This window comes from Euleptes europaea, chromosome 15, assembly GCF_029931775.1.
Source record: "Euleptes europaea isolate rEulEur1 chromosome 15, rEulEur1.hap1, whole genome shotgun sequence".
Classification (NCBI taxonomy): Eukaryota; Metazoa; Chordata; class Lepidosauria; order Squamata; family Sphaerodactylidae; genus Euleptes; species Euleptes europaea.
This window is the reverse complement of record NC_079326.1, coordinates 6799386-6818471: the sequence shown is the minus strand read 5'-3', so window position 1 is coordinate 6818471 and position 19086 is coordinate 6799386. Positions and strand designations below refer to the sequence as shown.

At 42.1% G+C, this 19086-nt stretch overlaps 1 protein-coding gene across 1 annotated transcript in view; it reads left to right on the top strand.

Moving 5' to 3' along the window:
* CNTNAP5 (contactin associated protein family member 5) overlaps positions 1-19086 on the top strand; it is a 603640-nt gene that overhangs the window by 572347 nt on the left and 12207 nt on the right. Inside the window, exon 21 of the mRNA XM_056861386.1 lies at positions 1274-1361. Within this exon, the coding sequence (XP_056717364.1) occupies positions 1274-1361 (88 nt within the window). The remainder of the gene's footprint in view (positions 1-1273; positions 1362-19086) is intronic.

The window sequence follows — 19086 nt, the reverse complement described above, 5'->3', positions numbered from 1 at the left end:
CTGCAAAGCATCCAGTGTGGCATACAATACACCCTATTATAGCATTACCAAATAAAACCCACAAAACTCCAATAGGCATCAGAGAAGTATGGACTACAGTGAATTTTAAGACAGCAAATCAGTAGCTCCCACATATTTGGCATAGACAATAAATTATAAAAAAAGACAGCTTCCAATTTGGAGAGAAGTCCTTTGAATTACTGAGCTAACTCTTAGAGCCTCATTGTTGGCAAAGATTGAGAAAGTTTGATTTAGAGCAGCCCTTTGTTGGACTGAGATATATAACTAGCTGTTTCTAACTGAGGAGCTCAATACCTAAACCAAGGAAGCCGAAGTACTTTGATGAAAACGCAGACATACCTTAGGAATCAGAGAATCAATTACTTTCTAAATAATAAGTGTGTGGCATATTTTGGCCTAATCTTCCAAAATCTACCTTTCTACCTCTAAGTAATCATAGCCTGTGTGTTAAATTCACAACCCATAGCAATAATGGGCATCTCAGTTAAACCCATCCTTTTCGCAAATGGAGTGACTTAGTGGAAGGAATTTTTGCTGCCTTCCCATTCCCAGTACAGTGCCTTTTGTCCCTGAAAAGCCACACTCGATGGTTAGGGAATAGTATGGGATGTGGTGCAGGGCCTCTAGCAAGAAGCAGTAATCATCAGTCCTGTATGAAAAGCTCACATAAGAAGACTGCCATTTCTGCTGGTTCCCCCCTTCTTGCTCCATCTCCAGTCACTATATCCCACATCGTTCCTGGGGATCTTTTGACCCTCAAGAGGCTTTTTTACAGAAGGTACACAGAGAAGGCAACACTAGACAGGAGAAAGTGGATTCGCCAATTTTCTTCTTCATAGCTGTAAGCTAACACATAATGTCTCATGCCAATCTTATGTCATCCTATTTATCTTTTCTGCATAACACTAAGCCAGGATGAGAAACACTTAGCCACAGTTCACTTTTCCTTCTTGTTTGTTGCAATCAAAGATAAGTTGCTGTGAGTTCTCAGTGGGGGCCAAAGCACTTATTGGATATGATGGAAAGGTTCCTGTGGGGAGGGTTCCCTGAAAGCCCTGCTGTAAAATCACTGTGCCATACTTTTTAGCCTCTCCTACAGAATTAAGGCACAATTATTTTGCTTTCTGTGACAACTGGCTCTCAGCAGGGGCAGGTATTACTTGTTTTCTGGTGAGAAGGCTTGTGTTATAGATTCATCAGGGGTCTTTGCATGCTGTAATAATGGAATCACTTTTATTGACCCCCCTTCCAGATTGACCAGGTTCTCAAAGTCAAACACAACTTCTCTTTAGAGACTGACTTCAGAGCCATCAAATCTTTGACCTTGGGAAAAGTCACAGGTAGGCTGTGCTAATGGCTTTCTGATTTGAAATGGATCTTCAGTATATTGTTTGGGGTATGTGTGTGTGTGTAGTCTGTGGTTGCAGAGTGTCAGGCTGCTATCTCGGTTTCGTTATTGCCTCTGTCTCTGCGCTGTATTGTCTGCCCCCCAAGGTCGCATACCTAGGCCTGGGAACTCAGCTCCTGGGAAACTGTATTCAGCCTGTGCGTGTAATCTCCCGCCTTTCCTGCCTTATAATATCTCCCAGCTAGTGAGTCTCTCATAGCTGTCATTTTATTCGTTTGCACTGTATGCCTATTTGACCAGTAAAAGCCATCTGTTTGGACTCTATCTGACTTTGTGGTGATTTCTGGTTCTGTGGGCCAAGGGCTGACACAGAGTGGCAAATATAGTGGAGATTTGTTTGCATCTCTGATGTATCTAGCAACAAGATCTAAATATGAATCACCTTGCTGGATGACACCCTTGTTTTGTCTGTGCCAAATAGTAATCACAACACAGAACAATGCAATATAAGAAAGGAACAGAGCAATATAAGGCAGCTCACAATGGCTGTGTTGTGCTATGAGAGCATAGAACAGAACAGATTTATGAAGAACTGTGAGATCCTGAGGGTTGTGCTGAGCAAGTGAGTTGTGGGTCTGGAGAAAAGAGATTGAGCAAGGGATTCAAAAGAAAAGGGTAAAACACAATTCCTTTGTCCGACCCTCTATATATGCCTTAGCACAGGGGTGTTAAACATACAGCCTATAAGCCAGATTTGGCCCCTTGAGAGCTCTTATCCCGCCTGTGAGCCAGCCGAGGCAGCCACCTCTTCCCCTCACTCTCGATTTGGGCTGGCAAGCCTGCTGCAGGCTGGCCAGTTGAGGAAGCCAGCTCCCTGCTCCCAATCTGGGCTGGCAAGGCATGGCTCAGCATGACCAAATGACCATTATGTCATATCCAGCCCTCATAACAGATGAGTTTGTCACTCCTGTCCTAAAAGGTGTTAGATATAAGGCAGACTCCTTAGTTTAGGTAGGTACAAATGTTCTAAAGGATTTCCATTACACTGAAGCCTCTGCTCAAATGTGTGGGCCACCTCGTGGCAATTGGCACCTCTCACAGACCTCAGGTAAGAGTTCTGTCTGCCTCGAAGGAATTAGTACAAAAAAGACCCTCTTGTCTTTCTCACATTCCAATCTACTTGAGTAATAATGGAGAAATCAGCGCTATTCAAAAACATTGAGAAACCAATAATACATCCTTCTGTTATGAGATTTGTACACTCTGAGCAAATGCTTCCCACTAGCCATGCATTGTGGCTTACCAGCTGCTTGAAACTACCTTTATCTTTCGGATCCGGGCTGAACACTGTGGCAGCGCGATCTTGCGGTCCTGGCTCTAACGTAGCTGGGGGGCAGGGAATCCGCCCCTCTCGACATCAGGCTCGCGGCACCCCCGGGAGAGGAGGGGATGCTGATCGGCGCGCCGGCGGGCCCCTCACCCTAAGAGCGGCCGTTGCTTCTAAAACGGTGACGGTACGCTCGGGCGAGAGAGCGGAGGAGCGGGCACCATTTTTAAAGAGCCGGAGGAACGGCGCTGAGGCTTGGATTCTGCAAAAGGTTTTTTTTTTGCTTTTATTATCTTATGAAGATTTGAATATCAATTACACTGAAATGTCTGTCAGTATAAAGAAGAGTCTGAAAGCATATTGGATTGTACTCTAGACTCGCCAACAGAATAAAAGTGAAACTTGGACCTTTGCCAGCTGTTGCACACTTAGAATTCAGTTTGATTTGCCAAGCAATCTGAGAAAACCAACTTAAGTGAAGTTTTGAAGGGGGTAAAATGTTGGCAAAGAACAGCTGAAAATAAACAGATGTGCTAATGTACTCTAACAGATCTGGAGATTAAAATAAGTTAAAGCTTCAGTGGCAAATGACTTTCAAACTGATGATCTAAACAACAGCTTCTCCCCCCCCCCACCGTCTTTCCCATTGGATTACAATTAGCCATTGCAAGTTGGAATGGGAGATAAAGATGAGAAAGAAAAGAAAGACTCAGAAAAACACCCCAAAGGACTTATCAAAGAGCCTAAACAGCTGCAGATTCAACAATCACTGCTGACTCACAGAAGAGCCTCTATTCCTAGTCCAGCAGTTTCACCAGCTACTTCACCAACAACACTGGTTCCTTTAACAGCAAAAATGGCAAAAAAAAACGTGATGCCACATTGAACTCTATACAAGAAATGTTGGAAAAAACACTTCAGGAGTTGACAGCAGTGAAGCAGGAAATGACTTCAGTAAAGCAAGAGATGACATCAGTGAAACAGGAGGTGGAATCAGTCAAACAAGGCTTGAACCAAAACACAGCAGTTGTTGGACAAAATACAGCTGCCATTTCAGCACTACAAGATTCTATATCATCTTTGACAGTGAGACAGAACAAGCTGGAAGAGAAAGTGCAGAAATATTCAAAAGACAACAAAGATACCAGAAAAAGAGTTGATGGTTTAGAGATGTCAATGGAGGCGTGAGCAGAAAGAGAAGAAAAACACGACGACTCAGATTTAATGGAATTCAACATAGATGGGAGTAACCGCAGGGCATTTCGTTTCTCTTCAAAGCCAAAAGATTCAGAATTACAGATACTGTCACAGCTGATCAATTTCTGAGAAGATATGGAGGAGATCTGCGTAAGCCACCACAACAAACACCGAAAGAATTAGCGGGAATGGATCTTCTTGAGGAAGAAAAGGCAGCAGAAGCAAGTTGGGGGGGCAAAACTGCTAGCGTCCGAAGAGTAAGAAGATGGCTGAACTATGTACAAGGGAAATTAATGGGGGAGAGGGGGGAAGGGGGGAAGGAGATTGGATTGGGAATAAAAGTAAAGTATGGAATTTGATTGAATACTGTAATGCTACAAATACTGTCATGGAATGTTAATGGTTTGAATTCTCCTAACAAGAGGAATTTTTTTATCATTTACAAAAGTCAAAAGCTAATATTTTTTGTTTACAGGAAACTCATATTTTACCAAAGGATATTGTAAGATTGGAACAAGTAAAACTGGGTAAATTATTTACATCATGTAATGAGAAGAAAAAAACAAATGGTATAGCTATGTATACTCCCTTAATATTGGAACCCAAGGTGTTATACTCTGATAAAGAAGGGAGGATCCTTTTGGTAAAAATTGTTTCGGGTTTCCAAAAAAATTTGTTAGTTGGTATCTATGCACCAAATATTAATCAAAAATATTCTATAATAATTTAGTATTGATATTAGCGGAATATGCGAATGAAAAAATGGTATGGATGGGAGATTTTAATGGTGTTATGGATCCTAGGTTGGATAGATCCTCAAAGAAGAAAAAGGGTAAATGTGAGGGTACCCTTTTTGTTAATCAATGGCAGTATGACATCACAATTTGAAATTCAAAAAGGTACAAGACAAGGTTGTCCTCTTTCACCCTTATTGTTTATATTAGTATTAGAAGTTTTAGTGAGAAAGATTAGAAATAACACAGAATTGATAGGTTGTAAAGTTGGGAGAAATCATTTTAAGGTTAAAGCATATGCTGATGATTTAGTTTGTTTTTTATCTAATCCTAATTATCAAATTGAAGAGTGGAATAAAACAATAGAGGTTTATGGAAAGCTTGCAGGTTTTAAAATAAATAAAAACAAAACAAAAATATTGGCTAAGAAGTTGACACTATTGCAGCAGCAAGAATTATCACAACACTCAGGCTTCTCAATTGAACAGAAAATAAAATATTTGGGTATATGGCTAACCTCTAGTAATCTTAATTTATTTAAAAATAATTATATTAAGATATGGCAACAAATTAATATAGATATAGAAAATTGGCAAAAAAAATACCCTTAACATTATGGGGCAGAACAGTGGTAGTTAAAATGATGGTTTTACCCAAAATGCTTTTTTTATTTCAAAATTTACCAATTATAAAGGGGGTTAAAATATTTAAAATTTGGAGAAGATATATTTTAAATTTTTTATGGGGAAAGGAAAAGCATAGGATAGCATATAATAATTTAATTGAATTAAAAGAAACAGGAAGATTAGGGTTACCAGACTTAAGAATGTATTATGAGGCAGCCTGTTTCACTTGGTTAAAGACCTGGATATTGTTAGAGAATATTAAACTTTTAGAATTAGAAGGCTTTAATTTACGTTTTGGATGGCATGCATATTTATGGTACGAAAAGGAAAAGGTAAATAAAGAATTTAAAATGCATAGTATTAGAGTTGGATTATTTCAAATTTGGAAGAAATATAAAAGGATTTTGGAAAATAAGACTCCAGGATGGATTAATCCAGTTGAAGCATATATGAAGAGAGGAACCCATTTGAATTTAGACATGGAAAGATATAGAGAAATTATAGAATTTAAAGACGGAGAATGGGTTTTAAAAAGTAAGGAAGAACTTAATATTAAGGATTGGTTTGTGTATTATAAACTAAAAGATATATTTAATAAAGATAATCAGCAGGGATTTAACAAAACTAAGTCCAAATTGGAAAAAATATTAATGAAGGGAAATAAAGGCTTGATTGGAAGAATATATAAATTATTAATTGAAACCAAATTAGAACAGGAAAGAATTAAACCAGTAATGGTGAAATGGATGAAGGAATTAGGATTTAATATAGATTTGGATATTTGGGGAAACTTATGGAAGAGAGAGTTTAAATTCACAATTACGAATGAAATTAGGGAAAATGTATATAAAATGTTTTATAGATGGTATATAACCCCAGTGATGATATCTAAAATGAAAAAAGGGGAGACGGGTTTATGTTGGAAATGTGGAAAGGGAACGGTTACTTTTATGCATGCATGGTGGACATGTAAAAAAATTAAAAGCTTTTGGAAAAAAGTTCTCAGGGAAACTAACAATTTGATTAATACTAGAGTAAAAAGAAAGCCGGCATTTTGTTTACTGGGAATTCCAAAAGGAAATGTAAATAACAATGATAGAGTTATTTGTCAATATAGTTTTGCCTGCCTGCCTGCCTAGAGTCTGGCACTTCTCTCCCTCCGTCCTGGAGGCTGGCGGGTGGGCAGGTGGCATGCCTTCCTCGCCCGGGATGGGCCTTGGAGCTGGGCCCACACCTCCAAGCCCAGGGGGACGTCGGACGGACGGCTCCAGGGGGAGACCGGCGGGGCCACGCCATGTGCTCCTCACGCACTAGGGGTGGTGGTGGCAGCTCAGTCTAGGGCAGCTGGACCCGTGGGGGGATGTTCAAGGGAAGGGGCTGTTGGCCTCTCTACCCCAGCGGGGAGGGGGGAATTTTGAGAATTCAGATGGGAAAAATGTGCATCCTGAGAGTGGAAAACCCAAGGCTCTCTCCCATCACTCTTCTGAAGAGGGGCAGCCAGTCTGCTCTGGGTCTCCCTCCTCTCTCTCGATGCACTGGGGCAGGATCAGGGCCGGTGAGCAAGCCAGGGGCCTTCTTTCCTCTCCCCCCCGCCATGCACACTGGCAGGATCGGGGCCGGCGCGCAAGCCAGGAGCCCTCCTCTCTCTCACGATGCACTGGGGCCGGATCAGGGCCGGCGCGTAAGCCAGGGGCCTTCTTTCCTCTTCCCCCCCCCGCCATGCACACTGGCTGGATCGAGGCCGGCGCGCAAGCCAGGTGCCCTCCTCTCTCTCACGATGCACTGGGGCAGGATCAGGGCCGGCGCACAAGCCAGGAGCCCTCCTCTCTCTCACGATGCACTGGGGTCAGATCAGGGCCAGCGCACAAGCCAGGGGCCTTCTGGGGGGGACATACTCTGGGAAATTGCTTTAATGCGAGAGGTTTACAGTGGCCATTTATGCACGGGAGGTTTTTCCTTGGATTTGCCGCTCTCTAGATGCACCCTTTTCCCATCCAAATTCTCAAAACTCAACAATCAGACCCCAAGAAGAGTTTTGTGAATTAGGACGGGGAAAATGTGCATCTAGAGAGCGGCAAATCCAAGGCACACCTCTTGAAGCGGCACAGGTTGGAGCTGCTCCATTCCCACTTTCAGCTAAACACTTCTCTGGGCACATGGATGCAATTCCTGCCTCCCCCCAATCCTGTCTGTCATTAAAAGGCAATGGGTTCCACACCTATAGAAAATAGAGGGAAGCTTTGAGGAAAGCGCTGCCTCCCCCCCCCCCAATTTGGAATCTGACTGTTCCAAAAGCAGAACAGAGCGAGGGTGGAAGAAAAATGGAGGAGACCAGAGGGACTGGTGCTTGTTTTTTGCGCTGGGGCTGGTGAACCGCACGAGATAATCTGCTGGGCAGAGTTGGGGGCAGGCATAAACAATAAGCTTGTTGGAAGGGGAGGCCTCCTGCAAAAGGGACAGACCAAACCGTTGTCAAACACAGCGTGCTTTGTTCCCATGAAAAACCAAAACTACATCGAGATTGATTGGGATAAATCGCAGCCATGAAAAAAAATTTAAATCGGTTTTTTTTTGGTCCGTGACAAGAGAGCATCAAAATCTTCCGTGAAAAGTGGGCCTATGATTCATCCAAAGCTGCCATTTCCCTCAGGGGAACTGATTTCTGTTACCTGGAGAGCATTTGTAATTCCGGGAGATCTCCAGCCATCACCTGGAGGTTTGAGATAAAGATGCACTAGTACTAACAAAAGTCTGGCTGAGAAAACAATAGTACAAGGCACACACAATCAATTGCAAAAACATGTATTAGACAAGTACAATAGTGAGAGTGCAAAAAAGTGCTAGAAAGGAAACTTATCAATATATCTACCCTCAACAAGCATAAAACTAATAAATACAGGTCTATAAATATGTCTCAAAATATGGTCAGGAGGACTCTATTAAAGTTCATGTATATAACGTGTCCTTTGCTTGTGTCAAAATTGACGACAGAAGACTGAGAGACGGGAGATGACGGAACAACGTCCGGATGCTTTGCGTTTTCGCCGGCCCCGTGGGTGGCTTCTTCAGCTCTCCGTTCACGCTAGAGACAATGCTCCTGCAAGTGCAATAAATATGTACAAAAAACCTCTCAAAACTAATTCTCTCATGATTAATAATCTACAATGTGCTATTTAGCATTTAAAAAATTTTTTTGGCATTTTTTTTAAAAAAATGTATATTTTAACTTTTTTAGGGACAGAAAACAGCATAGATACAAAACCATACCTTATATTCTTGTACAACAAGTTCTTACACACAAAGTTCTCAAACAGACTCTTCTTGCTCCCAACAGGGTTGCTCAATGAAAATGCATGATAGCCAAAACGCAGGTGTTACTGTTTAAAAGCTCAACAGGTAGGGCTTCACTAAGGTCGCAGCTGTGACTGATTAAGCAGGTGGTAAAGACAATAATGTAATTACAGAAAGCAAGAAAAATCTACTTCATTATTCAGGCCATAAGGGTAATAAGATTTAAACAAATAAATAAAGCGCAGTTCCTGTCTAAGTAAAATCTTTTGGACATTGTCGGCATCAAAAGAATTCCCCTTGTAAACCCAAATGGCAAAAAATCTGATGTCATTCTCATCATGTTTTTGGTCAACAAAATGAAAAGTTAGAGGGCCTCAAAGTTCCGTGATCTAATTCTGGATTTGTGTTCACCTATCCTTATTTTTAAGGGGCGACATGTGCTGCCTACGTACAATTTCCCACATTTGCACATTTCCTCACACAGCATGGTCCCAGTCCAAATCAGGCTTGTTCATGACTGGGAATTGAGGCACATCACTAGGCACATCTGATCAAAAGTCCCTGAGGCAGATCCAAGAGGTCACAAGGATAATGTGGATACTTGGGGCATAAAAATGAACATTTGTTTCACTTGTTTCTATCTTGTGATAACCTCTTTGCTGATATATCCTCACCTTTCTAGCACTAAGGAATGTCTTCCAAATCCTCTGCCTTGGATTTTCATCCCAGAGGCTCCCAAATAAATTCTGGAAACAACATTGTAAAGTTAGTTTTTTTCTTTCTTAACTTTTCTTCAGTTTCCATTGTCGTTCCTTTTAAATTTTGCTGTGCATGTATGTTGTGCTCTTAGGCCTCCCATACATTTGGCTGTTTTTGTCCCTTGCACATAAGCCATGCACCTCAGCAACTGTGCACCTTAAAGCACCACTTTTTTTTTAGGGCAGCAGTCTAATATTGAGCTCCTTTACTGAGTTTAAAAATCCACAGGTAAGAAATGCATATAGGAGGAAATCGATCACTTGGAGGGTGACTAATGCGAGGAAAGGTCAGTCCATTCATAATTTCACCTCAGTCAAAGAAGGACCTTTGCTTGGTGTCCATATCAAAGAATTGTGAGAGACAATTGTCTGCTTAGCTCCAGAGATGCACCCATGATGATTAAATGCAATTTTCATATTTGTAAACTCTTTGGTCTGGATCCTATGAATGGGTCCCATGCCTGCTAGTCTATTCTGAAGAGCATGCTTGCTCATCCTCTAGAACTGATCGTGCCTTTTCTGGCATTAATTATTCTGCTGTTTTCCCCTAAATTCATTTCTCAGCTGGGAATTTTTAAGGACAGTAAAGGAGCCTAAATTTAACAGATGTGCTTTCCATTTATTAAAATAAAAAGCAATGATTTAATGAGCACAATTACTCATGCGCTGGACTACCTGCAAGGAAAACAGTAATTGAACAAATGGACAGAAGCTGTGCACATGCCCATTCCAAAATTAATTCTAGAAATTCTCAAAGGAAATCAGAATACAAAGGGGAACACAGACCCAACAACAAAGACTGAGGAAAACAGAACGAGTAAATCCATCCAACCCTTAGGTAAAATAAAATACTAAACAACCCCCTTGTTAGATATTTTTGAGATAGCTGTTTATACATGACCTAAGCTCTCCAAAATAACAAGTTTGATGAAATAACAGATCTTAAATTACAGAGCAGCTTCTGCAGAAACACTTTCCTTATTCAAAAAAACATTTATTGATTTCTGAATCGCTGTTTTCACAATTTGGTGGCTGGCCTGAATGTTGATCTCTCATCCCTAACCTTTCATTACTTGGGTGAAGTATTTGAAGAGCACATATGAGCCAGAGTAGGACATAATATTTCATTTTCCTGTAGAATGTTCCTCATTAAGATTTGTGTTATATTTCTTATATTCTAATGGTGGTGTGGTCTATACTGCTGGCTTTTTGGTTCTCTGCGTGGCATAGATAAAGATGCATACACAGTACATACACAGTTCTCCTCATTCCCAGTATTCCACATTTAGTTGGGTGTTTTGCATTTTGCAACCCTCCCATAGCCTCAGCTTTAAAACACATGCTCAGCAGCCTCTCATGATATATCTGTAATTGGTCTGTACCACTTCAGATGGCAGATGTGGAACTGAATGTTCAATGCTTTCTCACGCCATGCATAACTGAAACATTCTCTCTGATAAGGCAGTCGTATATTGAGAAAAAAACATTCAAACATAGACACTCCAACTGTTCTTATTTACCAGGGATAATCCTCATTTTCTGGTATCTGCTCCTGATAAAACACTGTCCCTATTATACTCATATTTTGCATTTTTTAGAAATTGTCTTACTGATTCATTTGCATGCTTGAGTTCTTCCAGTTTCAGTATCCCCTGGACCTCTATTTAATTGTATATAGAGTTATTCCAGTCTAGGTCTACTGAAATGAGTGGACTATCTGTGCCATCCTAAGCAGAGTTATACCCTTCTAAGACTGTTGTAACTTTACTTATGATGGAAGACTGAACTAAGCCTGCATAGGCCTGCACTGTAAATATTAAATATTTGAGTGATACTTCTTGACTCAAATGTTTGCAAATGGACAGAATTTTCTAGACAATACCCACCTCACATATTCAGATAATAAATGTCACTTAATGCCTTATAGTTACAGCTGTTTTAAAAGCAGGAACAGATTAAACATTCCATTAAACCTTCTGGTTTTAAAAGGACAGTAAAGCAAGTAAATTCCATGCGCAGTGGAACAGAACCTTCTGGAACATGTGCAGGAGAAAAGGAGCTTTAGCCAGTGGTCCTTAGAGTAAGAATAGTTAACACTATATGTCATGTTCATTTGTGAAGTGTTGGAATATATGCAAATATTAGATCTCCCCAGTTGCAGCAAGATGCCAGAACAACGGTCAGATCAGATAGCTTCTAACCACTCCTGAATGTCTGAAGTAATTTTATTCAGATATGGAGCCTTTCCTATATTTACAAATAACCATTGTTTTTAGATGGATCTTCATTTACAAGCAGTTGATTATGAAGATAGTACCATTTGCCAGGCTATGCACATTTGGTGTACTCTACATATGAGAATCCCACTGCACTTCATAATTCCCAAAATATTTGTTTAACCTTACAATCCAAGATACAAGCGAGCAACTATACTTGCTCCGACTGCACTTAATAATTCCCAAAATATTTGTTTAACCTTACAATTCCATGATACAAGCGAGCAACTATACCTGCAAGATTAACAGCCCATTCCTGAAAATACAGCGTGCGGAGTCGGCGGAGAAGAGGCCTCTTCCTAAGCCGAATCGCTCACACCGTTAAACAAACAAACAAAAAAAGCCATTACGCTGCTTTTTTTTTTTTTGTTTAACTGGGGCTTTTCACCCCATTGAAAACAGCGAGGCTGCGCCCGCAAAATAACAGGCGTAGCAAAGCCGTTCTGGCCGCCAGCGCAAGTGGCCGAAAGGGGGTAGGAAGCTGCCTAACTGACGGCTCCTCCCCCCCGGCCTGCCCCTGGAACGCCCCCCTGCGCCGGCGTAAATGTGTGTAATCACCCCGCCGGCGGGGTCAGGCCACCTCCTAAGAGGTTTCTCCCCCTTCTCAGGAATGGGCTGTAAATGTGCTGCCGTCCAGGATCTCTGTTAGGTATACCATTTTCAGATAGATATTATGGTTGTGGTTTAGGGATTATAGAATCTGTGAAATGTGTTCTATCTGAATGTCCATGGTATGAGGACGTTAGAGAGAAATGGATCAAACCACTTATGGGCCAGAAAAATGAGCTGCCCCTAGATATTTTAGTTACTAAATATTTAATGGAATTTAGGCCAGCAAATATTCTTTTGTTGGCTAAATTCCTTATTCAGGCCATGAAAATATGGGCAGCTCTAATATGATATAGGCTGCCCTCTCTGGCTTGCCTTCTTCCTTTCTTCCTCTTATTATTAGTTGGGATTGATTGATAATACTCAAGACCTGTAGGTCAGAGGAATCATAGAATCATAGAGTTGGAAGGGACCACCAGGGTCATCCAGTCCAACCCCCTGCACAATGCAGGAAATTAACAACTACCTCCCCCACACATCCCCAGTGACCCAAGCCCCCTCCCCCCCCGCCATGCAGGATCCCACAATCAAAGCACTCCCGACAGATGGCCATCCAGCCTCTGCTTAAAGACCTCCAAAGATGGGGACTCCACCACCCTCTGGGCAGCACATTACACCATTGAACAGCCCTCACCGTCAGGAAGTTTTTCCTAATGTTTAGGTGGAATCGCTTTTCTATTAGTTTAAATCCATTACTCCATGTCCTAGTCTCTGGAGCAACAGAGAACAAGCTAGTTCCCTCATCAACATGACATCCCTTCAAATATTTAAACATGGCTATCATGTCTCCCCTCAACCTTCTCTTCTCCAAACTAAACAAACCCAACTCCCTAAGTCTCTCCTCATAGGGCATGGATTCCAGACCTTTGACCATTCTGGTCGCTCTCCTCTGGACACGCTCCAACTTGTCAACATCCTTCTTAAATTGTGGAGGCCAAAACTGGACACAGTATTCCAAGTGAAGTCTGACCAATGCAGAATACAGTGGTATTCTTGATCTAGACACAATACTCCTATTGATGCAGCCCAGAATTGCATTGGCCTTCTTAGCCGCCATATCACACTGTTGACTCATGTTCAGTTTGTGGTCCACTAAGATTCCCAGATCTCTTTCACATGTACTGTTGTCAAACCAACTATCTCCCATCCTGTACTTGAGTCTTATGTTGTTTCTGCCTAGGTGAAGTACTTTACACTTCTCCCTATTGAAATCTATTGTATTGCTTATGGCCCAGCTCTCCAGTCTATCAAGGTCATTCTGAACTCTGACCCTGTCCTCTGGGGTATTAACTACCCCTTCTAACTTGGTGTCATCTTCAAATTTGATTAGTGTGCTCTCTATTCCATTATCCAAGTCATTTATAAAAATATTCTACCGGTCCCAAGACAGACCCCTGTGGCACCCCACTAGTCACTCCTCTTCAGGATGAAGTTGTGCCATCAATGAGCACCCTTTGGGTTTGGTTGGTCAACCAATTCCCAATCCACTTCACAGTAGCAGTGTCCAGCTCACATTTTACTAGTTTTGTTTCCAGAAGATCATGGGGGACTTTATCAAAGACTTTAATGAAATCAAGGTACACTACATCTACAGCATTCCCTTCATCTACCATACTTGTCACTCTTTCAAAAAAAAAGATACGAGATTAGTTTGGCATGACCTGTTTTTGAGAAACCATGTTGACTGTCAGTGAGCACGGCATTTCTTTCTAAGTGCTTACAGACCGTCTATTTAATTATCTGCTCTAGTATTTTACCTGGTATTGATGTCAGGCTGACTGGACAATAATTGTTTGGGATTTCTTTCCCCCCCCCCTTTTTAAAGATGGGGACCACATTTGCCCTCGTCCAGTCTGCTGGAACTTCTCCTGTTCTCCATGAATTCTCAAAGGTTATTGCCAGTGGTTCAGAAATCACTTCAGCCAGTTCTTTTAACACCCTTGGATGCAGTTAGTCTGGCCCCGGAGACTTGAATTCATTAAGAGTAGCCAGGTATTCCTGTACTATCTCAGTGTCTATACTATGCTATAATTCCCCTATTGCATCCTCTGCTCCATTATTCCCAGGTTGGGCACCATTCCCCTTTTGGGAGAAGACTGATACAAAAAAGGAGTTAAGTAATTCTGTCTTTTCTGCCTCCCCTGTTAATAACTCACCGTCCTCTCCATGCAATAACCCAATCGTTACCTTGATCTTCCTTTTGTTATGGACATAACCAGAAAACCATTTTTTGTTGTTTTTAACTTCCCTGGCTAGCCGGAGCTCATTCTGCGCTTTAGCCTTCCTTTCTCCCTTCATGTGCCGGCTACTTGCTTGAATTCCTCTTTGTTGATTTCCTGGCAATTTGGGGGTAGAGCCTGGGGAGGATCCTCAGTTGGATATGATGTCATATAGCCAAAGCAACCATTTTCTGCAGGAAGATCAGTTGTAATTCCAGGAGATCTCCAGGCCCCACCTGGAGATTGGCAGTCCTTACTAGGTGTAAGACAGTACCCTAGTAGTTATGATTAAGTATTAGGGTTGCCAACCTCCAGGTAATAGCTGGTGATCTCCTGCTATTACAACTGATCTACAGCCGATAGAGATCAGTTCACCTGGAGAAAATGGCTGCTTTGGCAATTGGACTCTATGGCATTGAAGTCCCTCCCCTCCCCAAACCCCACCTTTCTCAGGCTCTGCCGCCAAAACCTCTCGCTGGTATGAATAGCCCTGCAGAAAGGAAGATATGATACCCATGAGAGTGAATTTGTGTTACTGTGGCAGGAGAATGGTGTATGTTCGTATATCAGGACATGGTGAGATCTGAAACTAGTCTGTTGGAAGGTTTAACAAATGTTATGAATGCTGATATCTAATTAGGGTTTAACTGACCTTAAAACCCAGAGGTGTTTCTTCATATTGACCTGCAATCAAAATGTATTAGCTCCTTCTGTGTGGCTCCTTTCTACATATATCAGAATGAGCAGGGGGGGGGGAATCATTTCACATGAAGAGAAAAACATTCTGCATCCATCTCTGGAGACTGCCACTATTTTCAGAAACAGTGTCTGCACAGTAACATTACTTAATTGCTGTGTCTTATGCTACTCTCCAGAGAGTATCTATAGCATCCCTTTAGGGAGCGTTGTCAAAATAGAAGGTTGCAAAGTCCCTTTTTCTCCCTTGAGATTCTCCCTCGTAGCTTTATTTTTAGTCTAAGTAGTTACTGTCTAAATTGACTGCAGCTGTCTGCTATCAAAAGAAACTTCAATTTCTTTGTTTGGCACTTACAACTCCCCATTATGTTGCATCAATCGTATATTTTCTTACTGCAAAGTTCCATATTGTAAGCCCTGATTAAAATGGAAGACAAAACGAGTGGTCATATTGTGGCACATTGCTCTGTAAGGGTCACAGATGTCTTTAGTAGCTGAACAAAACTTCCATTATACAGTTGTCAATTTTAGACTAATGCATAGTCTTCCTCGGTGTTACAAAAATGGGCAAATTTAGCATTAGTATGTGAGAGTCATACTCAACATAAGCATGTCAAGAGTTCATGTAAGAAGTGGGATAAAAGCTAAATTTTCACTCAATACATGCCACTTTGTAGCTCCTAGGTATTTGATGGCCTTACAGCTCATTCCTGAGAGCTGCAGCAGCTGGGAACGACGTGGTCATGGCGGCACCATAGCACCTCCAAAGAGGTTTGGCAACTGCAGTGGGGGGGGGAGGAGGCCTTTAAAAAAATAAGAAAAGGGGGGAAGCCCCATTGAAAACAGCAATGCTGTGCCAACAGAAAGCTGGCACACCACCACTGTTGCTAAAGGGGGCAATCTCGGGTTGAAAGGGGTTTGGAAGCTGCCTACCAGCAGCTGCGTCCCCCAGAACTCCCTGGGAATGCCTCCCGGGATGCTAGCATGAGGACTTGTGCTGGCAGGCACCGGTGGGAAGCTGAGCCAGTGTCCAAGGGCCGTTCTGCCACAGCAGTCCTGGAGGACCGGCGCAATTGACACTTCGCTGGTGTCCATGCCAGTTTGCACAGTGCAAGTGGCACAGACACTGGCGTAGATATCATGGCTCCTCCTAGGCCCATTCGGCACCCAAGCTCAGGAATGGGCTGTTAGTATAGTTTGATTGTCCCCAATGTCTATTGATGCTTTATTATGTTGATCTAAGGATCGAAATGCAAGTCAAAGCCTCCTGCTTGGGTGACATCTGAGACCAGATTTTTTGTTCCAAAACTGAAGAAAAAGGCAGTTCTGGATTTACCCAAAGAAAAGCTGTTTCCCAGTCAGCATCAAAATCTGCTGCTGTTCGGAGGGGCAGGGCCATAACTAGGGGGGATGGGGGGAGGGCAGCCGCTGTCCATGTGGCATGCAGAGAGGGCGGCAGAACTACCTGGCCCAGAGGCACCTGCTCCTCCTGTAGGAGAGGCAGTTCTGCCACCCTCTCTGCATACCACAGAGGCAGTGGCTGCCCTTCTCCCCCCTCCTCCCTGTTACATATGCTGCTTTAAAATCAGCACTAGTTGTCTAATACAGCTTGCTTTCCTCCTTCCTCTCAAACAATATATTAGTATTGTCGAAGGCTTTCACGGTCAGAGTTCATTGGTTCTTGTAGGTTATCCGGGCTGTGTAACCGTGGTCTTGGAATTTTCCAAGACCACGGTTACACAGCCCGGATAACCTACAAGAACCAATATATTAGTAATTAAAAAAAAAATTACAAAAGCATCTTGAGCCTCTAACACGTTGCTGTTATAAGCAAGATCATCCAGTAAAACTGACCTGGATCTTCCTCTTACTCAAGTATGTGCAAAACACAAAGCATGCCAAAAGTTTCCCACTTTTCCCCTGACAAGCCTCCCCCCTTATTAATGAGAGAATGTATGTCAAGTATATATTCCTCCATGGAAGGCAGAACAAGCCCTGCCCTGTAGTAGGATGAACGTTTTGTTTTGCTTTTATTTCCACTGGTAAGACATAGGTGACTTCAAGTCACATTTTCTGTTTCTGTACCAAGATTCAAAACATCCATGATGGTTGTCAAAGATCTTCCTTCAGCTAAAATAATATACCCAGTATATTTGTTCTCCTCAAGGCATGGCTCCTACACCAACTTGCTGTGTAGAGTCTTTAATAAGGAAGCCCAAAATTAGGAAACGTCACTACATTCGGAGTCGAAAGCATGGAGGAAATAGTGCAACTCTAAAACAGTGACAGATCATGGCATGTGGTGCAGAATGTCCTATCTCATTCCACAAATATCACGTAAAAAACTAGTGGTCTTGTGCCACCCTAAAGAAGGAAGATCGAATCCCATATGATTTGAATGTTTCTTCTCCACAGCTGTGGAAAAGAATATGGCCATTATTTTGTAATTACAGACTCACTTCCCACAGACCCAGTTTTATGTTTAGTGGCTATGCTTGGAAACAAGTACGCCTGAGGGTGATTTTTTGCCTGGATGGTGTGCTCTGGTGCAGAAATTCATTGCTAATTACTATGCTTTTCTCTTCTATCTAATTTGTAACCGAGCCACAGAATGATCTGTAGTCATCAACTGGACAGTATGAAAGGAAATATTGTTATTACATTATTAATTTGTACTGGGGTGGCATATACTGTGCCTACTGTTAGCATTGGTGCTTTATTCTTTCAGCCACTGAGCTTTCTGAATAAGGAGCAATGGAAAGGGTTTGTTCTGCTCTGTTTTTATACACTGTCTCAGATATTGTAGGCAGGCTTGGAAAGTATAGAAAGTCTGGATATTTAGATGTTGGATGGTGCTCATCAGCATTGTAGGATCAATCTTCACACTAGATAACCTCTTGCTTTCCATTCAACTAAGAGTTTATTCATATGTGAAGAAATAGACTTCATAACAGCAACAAGAAAGTGCAACTTCGTCTATGCTTAAACTCAGATTGTCCATTAGGGCTATGTAGTGTTCTCTGTCAATTGCCAGCTCCAGGTTGGAAAATTCCTGGAGATTTGGGTGTGGAGCCTGGGGAGGGTGCTGAGCAGGAATATGATGCCATAGCACCCACCCTCTGAAGCTGCCGTTTTCTCCAGGGGATCTGGTCCCTGTTGTCTGGATATCAGTTGTAATTCCAGGAGATCTCCAGGTCCCAACCTGGAGATTGCCAGGAGATTGGCAACCCTATCTGTCAGTGCAGACAAAGTTTTCTGTCAACAGTGTTCTAGACATCGGGGCACCTAACTCCATAGTGTGCCATGTGATGCCAAGTTCCTCGGGAGGTGGTAAGCTCTCCTTCCCTGGAGGTTTTTAAGAAGAGGTTAGATGGCCATCTGTCAGCAATGCTGATTCTGTGACCTTAGGCAGATGATGAGAGGGAGGGCCACCTTGGGTAACTTCTGGTCACTAGGTGTGGGGGAGAGGTAGTTGTGAATTTCCTGCATTGTGCAGGGGGTTGGACTTGATGACCCTGGTGGTCCCTTCCAACTCTATGATTCTATGATTCTATTCTATGATTCTAAGTTATGTCTTTAGGATGGGAGAGAACCCTGGGGAGTAATTCCAAGCCCCTAATGCAGCATTTATCAAGTCACAGCTTGGGATCCTAAAGAAAAATAGAGTATCTAAGAATCCAACAGGGTATTACCTCCACTATGCAGATCTCTTAAAATTCAGGATTCTCTTTTTCATTAAATGGACAGAACAGGGAACTCATCTACATAGTTAACAAATTTTTCTTGTGGAAGTTTTCCACTGGGAATCACTAAGTAGTCAGCTGCCTAATAAAACTACAATATTCCCTTTCTCCTTAATACTGAAAAAAATGTTACAGTTGATTCATCAACATTAACTTGTACACATAACAGGTGGAGATAAAAGCGTAGTTGCAACCTTGTAACATTGATATCAAACTTTGAAATCCAGTTGATCCCTTGTAT